This window comes from Oncorhynchus keta, chromosome 28, assembly GCF_023373465.1.
Source record: "Oncorhynchus keta strain PuntledgeMale-10-30-2019 chromosome 28, Oket_V2, whole genome shotgun sequence".
NCBI lineage: Eukaryota > Metazoa > Chordata > Actinopteri > Salmoniformes > Salmonidae > Oncorhynchus > Oncorhynchus keta.
Window position 1 is genome coordinate 28,631,588 of NC_068448.1, and position 14,116 is coordinate 28,645,703.

General features: G+C 42.0%; 1 protein-coding gene across 13 annotated transcripts in view; it reads right to left on the reverse strand.

Annotated features, from left to right (window-relative positions):
* LOC118360570 (plasma membrane calcium-transporting ATPase 3-like) overlaps nt 1–11,580 on the reverse strand; it is a 34,171-nt gene extending 22,591 nt beyond the window's left edge. For 7 of the 13 annotated variants that reach the window (XM_052482700.1, XM_052482698.1, XM_052482699.1 and 4 more), the window contains exons 1-5: nt 11,037–11,579; nt 8,128–8,759; nt 5,787–5,984; nt 5,296–5,553; nt 4,922–5,047 (exon numbers count right to left, since the gene is read on the reverse strand). In XM_052482700.1, the coding sequence (XP_052338660.1) occupies nt 4,922–5,047; nt 5,296–5,553; nt 5,787–5,984; nt 8,128–8,344 (799 nt within the window). In that variant the 5' untranslated portion in view covers nt 8,345–8,759; nt 11,037–11,579. Of the gene's footprint in view, nt 1–4,921; nt 5,048–5,295; nt 5,554–5,786; nt 5,985–8,127; nt 9,025–11,036 lie in introns of all 13 variants that reach the window. The other 6 variants (XM_052482697.1, XM_052482691.1, XM_052482702.1 and 3 more) reach the window with 4 other exon arrangements.
* Between the last annotated feature and the right edge of the window lie 2,536 nt (nt 11,581–14,116).

Below are 14,116 nucleotides of genomic sequence, written 5' to 3' on the forward strand. Positions count from 1 at the left end.
GCAGGAGGCTCCGGCAGCGCTGTAGAGGAGGAAGGCTCTAGAAACGCTGAACAGGCGGGAGACTCCGGTAGCGCAGGAGAGGAGAAAGGCTCTGATAGCGCTGAACAGACAGGAGACTCCAGCAGCGCTGTAGAGGAGGAAGGCTCTGATAGCGCTGAACAGGCAGGAGGCTCCGGCAGCGCAGGAGAGGCGAGGCGCACTGTAGACCTGATGCGTGGTGCTGGCACTGGTGGTACTGGGCCGAGGACACGCACAGGAAGCCTGGTGCGGGGAGCTGCTACCGGAGGACTGGTGTGTGGAGGTGGCTCTGGATAGACCGGACCGTGCAGGCGCACTGGAGCTCCTGAGAACCGAGCCTGCCCAACCTTACCTGGCTCGATGCCCACTCTAGCCCGGCCAATACAAAGCGCTGGTATGAACCGCACCGGGCTATGCACCCGCACTGGAAACACCATGCGCTCCATAGCATAACACGGTGCCTGCCCGGCCTCTCTAGCCCCCCGGTAAGCACAGGGAGTTTGCGCAGGTCTCCTACCTGGCATAGCCATACTCCCTGTAAGCCCCTCCCAATACATTTTGTTGGGCTGACTCTCAGGCTTCCATCCGCGTCGCCCAGGGTCCTTTTCCGTCTAATATCTCCTCCCAAGTCCAGAAGTCCTTTGATCGCTGCTCCTCACAATTAACAGGGAGAGTTGGCTCAGGTCTGACTCCTGACTTTGCCACTACATTTTTGGGGCTGACTCACGGGCTTTCCTCTGTGCCGTCGTGATTGTCTCTCCAACTCCATTCTCCTATAGCCCTCTTCGCACTGCTCCAGCGAATCCCAGGCGGGCTCCGGCACTCTCTCTGGGTCGACCGCCCACCTGTCTATTTCTTCCCACGTCGTATACTCCATACTTCTGCTGTCCATAACGTCCTCCCTTCACTGCTCCTGCTGCCTGTTACCACGCCACTCGGTCCGTGTGTGGTGGGTGATTCTGTAACGGCGTTCGTTCGTCGAAAGAGAGTCGGACCGAAATGCAGCGTGGTTGTTACTCATGTTCTTTAATGAATAATAATAATAATAATAATATGCCATTTAGCAGACGCTTTTATCCAAAGCGACTTACAGTCATGTGTGCATACATTCTACGTATGGGTGGTCCCGGGAATCGAACCCACTACCCTGGCGTTACAAGCGCCATGCTCTACCAACTGAGCTACAGAAGGACCACTGAGCTAATGAAGAAACGACGATACATGAAATAACTTAATAAATCCAAAAACAACAAACGGAACGTGAAACCTAATACAGCCTATCTGGTGAACACTACACAGAGACAGGAACAATCACCCACGAAATACACAGTGAAACCCCGGCTACCTAAATATGGTTCCCAATCAGAGACAACGAGAATCACCTGACTCTGATTGAGAACCGCCTCAGGCAGCCAACCTAAGCTACACCCCTACTCAGCCGCAATCCCAATGCCTACAAAACCCCAATACGAAACACAACATATAAACCCATGTCACACCCTGGCCTGACCAAATATATAACGAAACACAAAACACTATGACCAAGGCGTGACAATCAGTAAATTGAAATAAATGAATTAGGCCCTAATCTATGGGTTTCACATGACTGAGAATACAGATATGTATTTCCAGATACCTTAAAAAAATGGGCCTCAGAATGGACCTCAGGATCTCATTACGGTATGTCTGTGCATAACATAAGACTACTGCCACCATGGGGCACTTCGTTCACAACGTTGACATCAGCAAACCGCACACCCACACGACGCCTTGGTCTGCAGTTGTGAGACCGATTAGACGTACAGTGCCTTCAGAAAGTATTCACACTCCTGGACTTTTTCCACATTATGTTGTCTTACAGCCTGAATTTAAAATTGATTAAATTGAGATTTTGTGTCACTGGCCTACACACAATACCCCCATAATGTCAAAGTGGAATTATGTTTTAAAATGTTTTTATTAATTAAAAATTTGAAACTGAAATGTATTGAGTCAATAAGTATTCATCCCCTTTGTTATGGCAAGCCTAAATAAGTTCAGGAGTAAAAATTTGCTTAACAAGTCACATAATAAGTTGCATGGACTTACTCTGTGTGCAATAGTAGTGTTTATCAATATTTTTTAATGACTACCTCATCTCTGTACCCCACACATACAATTATCTGGATTTCAAACACAGATTAAACCACAAAGACCAGCGAGGTTTTCCAATGCCTCGCGAAGAAGGGCACCTATTGATGGATGGGTAAAAATACAAAAAGCTGACTTTGAATATCCCCTTGAGCATGGTGAAGTTATTAATTACACTTTGGATGGTGTATCAATACATAGAGTCACTACAAATATACAGAAGTCCTTCTGAACTCAGTTTCCGGAGAGGAAGGAAACCGCTCAGTGATTTCACTATGGCGACTTTAAAACAGTTAGAGTTTAATGGCTGTGATAGGAGAAAACTGAGCATGGATCAACAACATTGTAGTTACTCCACAATACTAACTAACAGAGTGAAAAGAAAGAAGCCTGTACAGAATAAAAATATTCCAAAATATGCATCCTGTTTGTAACAAGGCACTGAAGTAATACTACAAAAAATGGCAAAGCAATGAATACAAAGTGTTATGTTTGGGGCAAATCCAATAAAACACATTACTGAGTACCACTCACCATAGTTTCAAGCTTAGTAGTGGCTGCATCATGTTATGGGTATGCTTGTATTCATTAAGGGCAGGCAAAATCCTAGAGGAAAATCTGGTCCAGTATGCTTTCCACCAGACACTGGGATATGAATTCACCTTTCAGCAGGACAATAACCTAAAAGACAAGGCTAAATATACACTGGAGTTGCTTACCAAGACGACATTGAATGTTTCTGAGTGGCCTAGTTACAGTGTAGACTTAAGTCGGCGTGAAAATGTCAAGACGTAAAAATGTCTGTCTAGCAATGGTCAACAACCAACTTGACAAATTATAATGTGCAAATATTGTACAATCCGTGTGTCAAAGCTGTTAAAGACTCACATCTGTAATCAATGCCAAAGGTGAATCTAACATGGGTGTGAATACCCTGAGTAAATTGATGTTTCTGTATTTCATTTTCAATACATTTGCAAACATTTCAAAAACCATGTTTTGACTTTGTCAGTATGGGGTATTGCGTGTGGATGGTGGAGAAAACCAATCTATTTAATCCATTTTGAATTCAAGCTGTAACAGAACAAAATGTGGAATAAGTCAAGGGGTATGAATACTTTCTGAAGGCACTATACTGCCAAATTCTCAAAAACAACGTTGGATGCGGCTTATGGTAAAGAAATTAACATTCCTGGTGGACATTCCTGCAGTCAGCATGCCAATTGCAAGCTTCTTCAAAACTTGAGACATATGTGGCATTGTGTTTGTTGACAAAACTGCACATTGTAGAGTGGCCTTTTATTGTCCCTAGCAGAAGGGGCACCTGTGTACAGATTATGCTGTTTAATCAGCTTCTTGATATGCCACACCTGTCAGGTGGATGAATTATCTTGACAAATGATAAATACTCACTGACAGGGATGTAAACAAATTTGTGCACAGCATTGGAGTGAAATAAACTTTTTGTGTGTATGGAAAATTCAGGGGATCTTTTATTTCAGCTCATGAAACGTGGGACCAACATTTTACATGTTTGCGTTTATATTTTTGTTTAGTGTAGATATAGTGGACGACTAGGTTAACATTACACAGTGATGTCATCTTCCCTAAAAACCTAAAAGCCAACTCTCATTCCTGGACTGACAAGCTTGCGTCTTGGTTGGCTTGAGTGAGGTGTGCCGTTGGGAACGCAGGTTCGAATCCAGTGTCAATGCAGAATTACACTTAATAATCTGTGGCTAATGTAGTTTGTCTTTTTTAATCACTGTGTAAGGTCACTTTCCTCTGTTTTTCCTACTGACCGGTGATCTAATTACTTTTGTGCAGCAGAGCTTCATTATCTTCCCATTAATTAAACTACTCTATCACAAGAGACCAGGGGTTGCTCAATAACACTGTTCACATACCCTAATACCAGGGAGTGGAATAGCCCTCTGTGAGAAAGAACAATCAGTAATAGTGCAGAATACTGCTAAATATGTTTAATGTTTGTGATTGCTTAAATATGCAATGGCTTGAGACGGTTATGAATATGTGCACTAAACCACAGCATGTAGATGGTCGGAGCAGGTAAAGCTAATGTATTTCAACTGGAACTGATACATTCTCCTGCAATCATCCAGTATCCTGTGGCCCAAACATCAAGTGATGTATGTAAGCGTGACAGGTACATACCGGGGAAAAAAAACATCATGATGAAATAACTGACCAATCGTATCGTACATATTTCTTAACCTGCGTCTAAAAACGTTCAACATTTTTTCTTCTGCGCCATTACAGCAATGTGGATGAGGCTGCTACACCATGATCACAATATCACACTTTTAGATCTCTGCATAGGCCTAGCCAGGCAATGGACCTATGGAGTGAGTAGCAAAGTCCAGTTCCGAGTATCCTTATTGGGAAAAGGATGAGAGAGGGTGTCCTGTGGGTCGAATGGAGCCATGACCCGATGCTCAGGAAGCTGACCAGGGGCTACAATCCGATTAGCCCTGTCAGGCTCCATGGAACAGGGAGGAGTCACTCTCTTACTGGGAGAGGCAATGAGATTTCCCCTCTCAGCATTACAGCCAGCATACAGACACATTAGACAGGACATTCACTCAGGCAGCTCATCAGTCACACGTAGTCACGTACAAGGAACAAAAGAACACGCTTAAGAAAGCACCTAGAACACACACACACACACACACTGCACAGAGGCAAACACCCCTAGCATGGCCTCTGTCGCCCAACTGTAACATAACAACTGTATTATATGCAAACAACTCACCAGACAGCAACATAGGGTCCTTGTCAACAGACTTTTTTACATGGTCAGACTCTCCTGTCAGCGAGCTCTCATCGATCTTCAGGTCATTTCCCTGTATCAGTATCCCATCAGCAGGAAGGAGATCGCCTGTGTGGGAGCGGGATGCAGGAGGACACATGGGACCAGAGACTTATAAGGATCTATAAGGAATTATAAAGATCCAAACATCATTATAACTGCTTAATAAAAGTATACACAATACCAGATATGTTTAATGAATTATATGGTTGCTGTTATAAGGACCACAAATGCCACAAATGTGCTTTACACTGGTAGCTATGTAGATAGTCTAACCAGGTATACTACACAGGTGACCTCTCCTTATCCTGACTGACCGTATTTGATTTGGGCCACATCCCCGACCACCATTTCGGCCACGGGGATCTGGATGACAGTGCCGTTCCGCACCACGGCGAATCGCTGCTCCTGCTCGATGCGGCTCTGCAGTCCCCGGAACTGTTTCTCCTTGCTCCAGTCATTGAAGGCCGTCACCAGCACCACACAGACTACGGACAACAAGATGGCTGCGCCCTCGATCCAGCCAGCCTCTGCTTCGCCCTCATCCTCTGCACCGGACGCCACGTTCCCACACGCTGCAGAGAGAGAGGGAGAGAGAAAGATGACAGAGAGAGACAGAGAAAGAGAGGGGGCAGAGTAGTTAGGAAAGACAGAACTCCGCTCATCTGATGAGTTACCTTAACTGATAGAACAGAAAACTTGGGTTCGCTCCCAGAGGTAATATCGAGGCATTAGCTCAGAGGGCTAATGCTTTCTTAAGGCATGCGGAAAGCCCAAGTTCAATACCTGGATAGTCAGTCAAACCTACCTTCGCTCTCCTCTCCGGGTGGTTGGTAGAAGGACAGTGCGAGGGAGATGATGGCAGCTATCTCCAGGATGATGAGAGTGACATCCTGTAGAGCCTCCCAGACCAGCTCCAGGAACGACTTGGCTTTCTTAGGAGGGATAAAGTTCTGTCCAAACACCTGGCCACGCTTCTCCAGGTCTGACGGATTGTCCGATAGGCCTAGAGGAGAGGAAATACTGCTACTGAACATCCCTTCATTCGCTTCACTGGATTTAATGTAAAACGCTATTAGAGGGCATTAAAGTCTTGCGTGAATTCAGTAGGTAAGGGGGGTAGTTCTGTCAGGATGCCTACATAAGACTAAACATTTGTCAAATTGCAGGTCTCTGACATGAATCTGTTGAGTTTCAGTGCATCATGATTTACAGGTTCATATTAGAAACTGGCCTTGTGAAATACTGTTGTCATAAACAGTCATTACATTATATTGGACATGGTCATAGAACTTGAGAAAATGACAGTTTAGGCCATGTTTCTTATAGCCTTGTGTAGGCATTATGACAAAGCATTCAAATAAAGTGCTGTCAAAATGTCTACAATAGAGCAGACAGAACACAGCATAAGGCATCATTCAATTATTTCTGTAAATGTACATGTCAATAGACTCACTCACATGCATCATATGACAGACATACATGTTTGAGTGCTGGGTGCTCTCTTGGTGAAGTGAGATAGATGGGGTGGGAACAGCACAGATGGCTAAGTCAGTGTGTCTGCTTCTCTGTGGGGTGTGTGCTCTGGCAAGCACACTTAGGCAGACTGTCACACACTCCTCATGTCCTTCCCTGCCAAACGTCACCTGCTGCTACTGGCAACCCAGTAATCACTCTCTCTGTATCTCTTTCTCTCCTTCTCTCTTTAACTGTTTCTTTTTCACACAATCCCATTTTGTCGGGTAGTCAAAATGTAGTCGTACTATAACCAGAGCTCAGCCTGCACTGCACACAGAACTCCATTTGACCTTGACCAAGTTCAGAAATTGTGTGAAACAGTCTGATGACAAAAAGACACGTGAGTAGCGACATCTCAGGTTGAGGATATATGCAAATTAATCATTTATCTGAATGGAAACTGTGAAAATTCCCCTTTTACTAATTCAGACAATATTCTTGCCGTTTCTATGGTAATGAAAGGTTCATGAACACATTTCTCTTGATCTCTCTAACAAGATGGTGCCGACAGACATGATCACTCTGTTTCTAGCTCCTAGCCAACTTTGCAGTATTTACTACAATTTTGGGGGGGGGTCATTTATTATATTATTTCCTCAGAACGTTTATTTCATTATTACCTACACCTGGAAATAACTTTTGGATATTATATGTATATATATTTATAGTCCGGTATCTGACACTGCTCGTTTTGATGTTTCGTAATTTCTTTATTTTTCTGGATTATGTGTGTTTTGTTTTATTATTGCAAGGTATTGCTGCACTGTTGGAGCTAGAAAGCATTTCACTGCACCTGCGATTACATCAGCAAATCTGTGTATGTGACCAATAACATTTGATTTGATTATTGAAACATATATTTCTATTTAATTATAAAACATTGTTTTGTAATCATTATAAATGTTTGCAGATATTAGAGGTGTGTTAAATTGTAAAAACAGGAATATTTAAAATTGCTCTTAAAAATGCAAATACAAATGAGACTCCTTTGCTCTTTACTTAGTAATTTCCACTGAAGTAAATTGAAACTGAAATCATCATTAATTGGAAGGTTCCCATTCTACTCAACAGTATAAGCAAAAATCCCTGTTTAAGATGATATGGTGAAAAACAGTAAGGCGCTTGTATAATTTAAGGTCATCAGAGTTTTTTTTCAATTACATAATTTGAAACTATAATAGTGAAAATAAAGTAATTATGCTGAAAACATTAAATGCTCTTATAGCTTTTAGCATCTCTCCTCGGGCCGATTTGATGTTTGCTGGAGGATGAATGAGAGGAGGTGTCTGTCTCTGCCTCACACCCACCAGATTGCTGATGCTTTTGTAGCTTAGCAACGACATGAAAGCATGTTCGGGCAGACTGGGTTGGGAATACAAAAATACAGATAGAAAACCAGACGGATGAGGACAGTACAAATGATGACATTGAGTAAAGTAGAAACCGTCTATGCAAACACAACGGCAGTGGCGCTACGGCATACAATATCATCAACTGGTTCTTCATAAACAATTCAGTTGATTTAACATATTGGTTTGAATTGAATTAGTAAGGTGGACTAATAATGCGCATCTTGTGTTACAAGTGAAGTATGTCACTCTGAGAGTGGTGTGTCTGAGTGAGACTCTCACCATCGGCTGGGGAGGTCTTCAGTCTCTGACAGAGACCCTCTGTGTCCGTGTAGTTCTCCTGGATCTTCTGAATGGCTTCTGCACCCCTCAGCTCCATTAGGTCCCGCAGGTCCTCCAGGGTAGCCCCGAAGTCCCCTGCATGGTTGACCTCCATTCCCCCTCCACTACCTCGCTTCTTGGGTTTGAACTCCACCGAGCTATTGGCTAAGTCCCCCATGATAATGTGTGGTTATAGAAATGTGTTGATTCTTCAAAAAACAATGATTTTCTGATGGACTCCTTTAGTGCCTTGGCCAGGGTACGAAGTGGGGTATGCTTGTCTATGTGATTTTTAGATTAATGTTCCCCCATGCCACTCCCTCCTTTTTCCCTTCTATGATTCTCCATATCAAGGCATGTGTGGAAGAACATATGGAAATGTTTTTGTTGTGTGATTTGAAGGTGGTTTATTCCACCAGAGACCTTAATCTGATGTTTCTCACAACCTCAGAAGAGAAAAGGGCATCAAGCTAAATGATAGGGAGGATACCAATCCATAGAGCCAGATATTTGTAAGGAGAGAAATAAAAAGAAGAGCTCAAGCGTTTGAATGTAAAGAGTAAGATGCTTCAGAAGGTGGATTCACCTAGAGGCTGGAGAAAAGGGGTTTTGTAGAGAATATTCTTTCATCATTCAAACCTTTCTATAAATCAAATTGTGAACATTTGCCAACAGAGAACAATAACTATTAGTCCCCTTAAAAGACTATAAACCCAGGTCTCAAAATAACTCTCAGATTGTAAGGAATTCAAGGTCTTGGCAGGATGTCACCATGTCATGAAAATACGATCTATCATTTGCACCAAAGAGAATTCCTAATGACCCAATAGGAGTTGCTGGAATCCCACACCCCCTTCACTGGGAGAAGAAACAAACAAAACAAAAAAAACAGACACCATAACTTATTTATAAGAGGACTATTGATTTGGAGTTTATTGATTTAGGAGGTTAAGGCCTCTCTGGCTTGAAACAACTTAACAGTGGGTTGGCTCTCTGATCATGGGGACATACGTAACCATCCTGAATACTCATACTAAAAAAATTAAGGAGAAAGGCATTGGGATGAAAACACATGCAAATATACAATATCTTTATAAGACTGATACTGTTATTTATCTATGACTCCAAGTCAAATCGTTGAATTGTGACTTCAAATCTTTACATTTCCTTGTGGTTTTATACTTCATAGTCAATGGTTTGAAAGGCCTACGCAAATATTCTGATGGTGTGTATGGGATTTGCTGATTATTTTGGCCATAATGAATTTGACAAGCTTTTAGCCTGCTAATGCTATACTTTTCTAATCTTTGTATAATTATTTACTTTTGCATAATAACCTCCTCTCTTAATCGTCTTGGGGCGGCAGGGTAGCCTAGTGGTTAGAGCGTTGGACTAGTAACCGGAAGGTTGCAAGCTCAAGTTCAAACCCCCGAGTTGACAAGGTACAAATCTGTCGTTCTGCCCCTGAACAGGCAGTTAACCCACTATTCCTAGGCCGTCATTGAAAATAAGAATTTGTTCTTAACTTGTTCTTAAATAAAGGTCAAATAAAATTTTAAAAACAGAGAATGTTATTCCCTCGATGCTATTCCATCAATACATGACACATTAGGCCTACTATATGCCCCCAGGAATGATCCAAATCCAAGGAACATTTTTAAGGTTAAACACAAACTGTAAACATATTTCTAGAATATATTTGTTCTCGCAGTACCGCCTTCTGAATGAGCGTCGTCACGCTCCTATAGAAATAGCCAATCCATGTCTAGAATGGGTTTTACCAAGGCGCGCGCACAGCCATGATGCTCAGCGATCTGTGATTCAGAGAGGATACTCTCCTCGGAGTGATGCGAGGGTAAAAGTACCTCCATCGTGGCACGAAGCATTATACTAAGATGTTCTTTCCACAGTATCAAAAGAGCGAATGGAACCATAGCTGTTGATATAACATACTTTAAAAAAACATCCCTTTCCTTGCAACACCGAGCATGTATTATTGTAGTAGTACATTGTCAAAAATCCACCGTGCCCTTTACTTGTAACCTTCAGATATCAGTTGTTAACCTTGGTCTGCACAAAAAAATCTATTTTGTCAACTATATCCTTCCATTACGATATAAATTAACACCAAAGCATGGAATTATACACCTTCTCTTAAATTCGGATTTTATTTTTATTTGCTAGAGGTGGAATGGGGTATGATGGGCCTAATATGAATAAGAACACATTTTCGAGGCAACAGATTTCAGAGGAATTGCAGCATTTACGATTGGAAGATATTGCGTTTCTTGATAGTGGGAAAACGATACAATTCTACCCGCGTGAATGTGCTACATTTAATACGTGAGCTGGCCTAGGCTACTGCAAGGTTAACACCGGATTGACACCGGCTATGGTTAATTTGCAGAATAACTAATCTCTGTGGATTCAGACATAAATCATAGTAGTGACCGGTAGGCCTATACCCTATTCCCAGAATACGACAAATCGGGATTGTAGATATTCCAGATGCCAGAGCTTCATAATCATGATCATAATCATAATCTATTCCTGTTGCCCACAACATTAATGTAGCCTACCTAGATAACTGATAAATGTTTTATAGCATTTCATATTGATAAAGGTAATGTAGCCACTGTATGTTCAGTGTTGGATGCATGAATAGGCTACGTGTTTTATCATGGAGTAGTCAGTATTAGCCCACCAGTCCCATAATATATCAATAGCCCTCGAGCGAGAAAGGTATAATAATAATATAAATAAATAGTGCACATCATCGACATTTTCACATGCCATTCAAATATCACGAGGCATTTTGAGTCAATATTATCCTTAGCCTATCATTATAATAGAAGAACACAAATACTCACCCGGCCATGTCCAAGGACGTAAACTGGGAGTTTAGAAAAACAGAAAATCCTATGTTCTTCACTTTCAAATTCACTTCAAATCCGACAGAGAAAAAAACGTTTGAGGGATGTATACCGACGTGATGTCCCATCTGTTGTTTCTGGTCAGCATATACAACTGTAGAGCACAAAATTGTGCAGACGTCTATGTGGAATTCCTCTAATGCTGAAGAAAATGAAACGATACAGGGTATAGATATTAGCGTGTTTGCATAAATGAAGGGTTATGGACTGCAGGTAGCTATTTGATATTATTAGGCCTACTGTTCTTGTCGTTGTTCCCAATGTTTCTCGTTGATGTTATTTTTTTGTCTGATAATACAGCATAAGCTCCAATAGGTAAGCAAGAATTTGGGTCTACATGCTGAAAAGATACCTCGCTAACCGCAATCGTCCTAAGGTGATTGCAACATTAAAATGGGCTGTTCTATGCGACGGGTAGGAGAGGGAGGGTGTGGATGGATGGATGGATGCTGCCACTGCCGAGTTTGACGCTCGTAATCCCTCCATGCAACCCCTCCGCTTGCACACCCTGACAGTACAATTTGATCAGAATATTGGTACTATATCCCTAGATTGACTGTCTGAGCCTTAGACAGCAATTGGAAAAACGAAATGTTTACAAATAAAAATCATCATCAAATCATCATTATAATAAATTCAAATAAGAATGATTTAATCCATTTATGGAGGTAGATAGGCCTACAGTGCTTTTGTTACGTTACTTCCTTATTCTAAAATTGATTACATCGTTTGTTGCATCAATCTACACACAATACCCCATAATGACAAAGTAAAAACATGTTTTTTGATTTTTTTTGCAAATGTATTAAAAATAAACACTGAAACATCCCATTTACATACAGTACTACAAAAAAGTTTGGACACCTACTCATTCAAGGGGGTTTTCATGTTTTTAATATTTTCTATATTGTAGAATAATAATGAAGACATGAAAACTATGAAATAACACATATGGAATCATGTAGTAACCAATACGGTGTTAAATAAATCCAAACATATTTTATATTTAAGATTCTTCAAAGTAGCCACCCTTTGCCTTGATGACAGCTTTGCACACTCTTGGCATTCTCTCAACCATCTTCATGAGGTAGTCACCTGGAATGCATTTCAATTAATAGGTGTGCCTTCTTAAAAGTTAATTTGTGGAATTTCTTTCCTTCGTAATGTGTTTGAGCCAATCGGTTGTGTTGTGACAAGGTAGGGGTGGTATACAGATCATAGCCCTATTTGGTAAAAGACCAAGTCCATTTAATGGCAAGAACAGCTCAAATAAGCAAAGAGAAGCGACAGTCCATCATTACTTTAAGACATGAAGGTCAGACAATCCGGAAAATTTCAAGAACTTTTAAAGTTTCTTCAAGGGCAGTCGCAAAAAGACTGACACATGAGGACAGACATAGGAAAGGAAGACCCAGAGTTACCTCTGCTGCAGAGAATACGTTCATTAGAGATACCAGCCCCAGAAATTGAAGGCCAAATAAATGCTTTACAGAGTTCAAGTAACAGACACATCTCAACATCAACTGTTCAGAGGACACTGCGTGAATCAGGCCTTCGTGGTCGAATTGCTATAAAAGAAACCACTACCAAAGGACACCGATAAGAAGAAGAGACTTGCTTGGGACAAAAAACACGAGCAATGGACATTAGACCGGTGGAAATCTGTCCTTTGGTCTGATGAGTCCAAATTGGCGATTTATGGTTCCAAAGGCTGTGTCTTTGTGAGTCGCAGAGTATGTGAACGGATGATCTCCGCATGTGTGGTTCCCACCATGAAGCATGGAGGAAGAGGTGTGATGGTGTAGGGGTGTTTAGCTGGTGACACCATCAGTGATTTATAGAATTCAAGGCACACTTAACCAACATGGCTACCACAGCATTCTGCAGCGATATGCCATTCCATCTGGTTTGGGCTTAGTGGGACACTTATTTATTTATTTAACCTTTATTTAACTACGCAAGTCTGCCCTATCATTTGTTTTTCAACAGGATAATGACCCAAAACACACCTCCAGGCTGTGTAAGGGCTATTTGATCAATAAGAAGACTGGGGGAATGCTGCATCAGATTACCTGGCCTCCACAATCACCCAAACTCAATCCAATTGAGTGGTTTGGGATGAGTTGGACCGCAGAGTGAAGGAAATGCAGCCAACAAGTGCTCAGCATTTATGGAAACGCCTTCAAGAATGTTGGGAAAGCATTCCAGGTGAAGCTGGTAGAGAATGCCAAGAGTGTGCAAAGCTGTCATCATGGCAAAGGGTGGCTACTTTGAAGAATCTCAAACATAAGATATATTTTTATTTGTTTAACACTTTTTTGCTTACTACATGATTCCATAAGTGTTATTTCATAGTTGTGATGTCTTCACTATTATTATACAATGTAGAAAATAGTCAAATGAGTAGGTGTGTCGAAACTTTTGGTAAGTACTGTAAGTATCCAGACCCTTTACTCAGTACTTTGTTGACACACCTCTGGCCGTGATTACAGCTTCAAGTGTTCTTGGGTATGACGCTACAAGCTTGGCACACCTGTATTTGGGGAGTTTCTCCCATTCTTCTCTGCAGATCCTGTCATGCTCTCTCAGGTTGGATAGTGAGTGCTGCACAGCTATGTTCAGGTCTCTCCAGAGATGTTCAATTGAGTTCAAGTCCGGGCTCTGGCTGGGCCACTCAAGGACATTCAGAGACTTGTCCCGAAGCCACTCCTGCGTTGTCTTGGCTGTGTGCTTAGGGTTGTTGTCCTGTTGCAAGGTGAACCTTCGCCCCAGTCTGAGGTCCTGAGCGCCCTGGAGCAGGTTTTCATCAAGGATCTATCTGTACTTTGTTCTGTACATCTTTTCCTCGATCCTGACTAGTCTCCCAGTCACTGCCATTGAAAAACATCCCCACAGCATGATGCTACCACCACCATTGCGTCACCATAGGGATGGTGCCAGGTTTCCTCCAGACGTGACACTTGGCATTCAGGCCAAAGAGTTCAATCTTGGTTTCATCAGACCAGAGAATCCTGTTT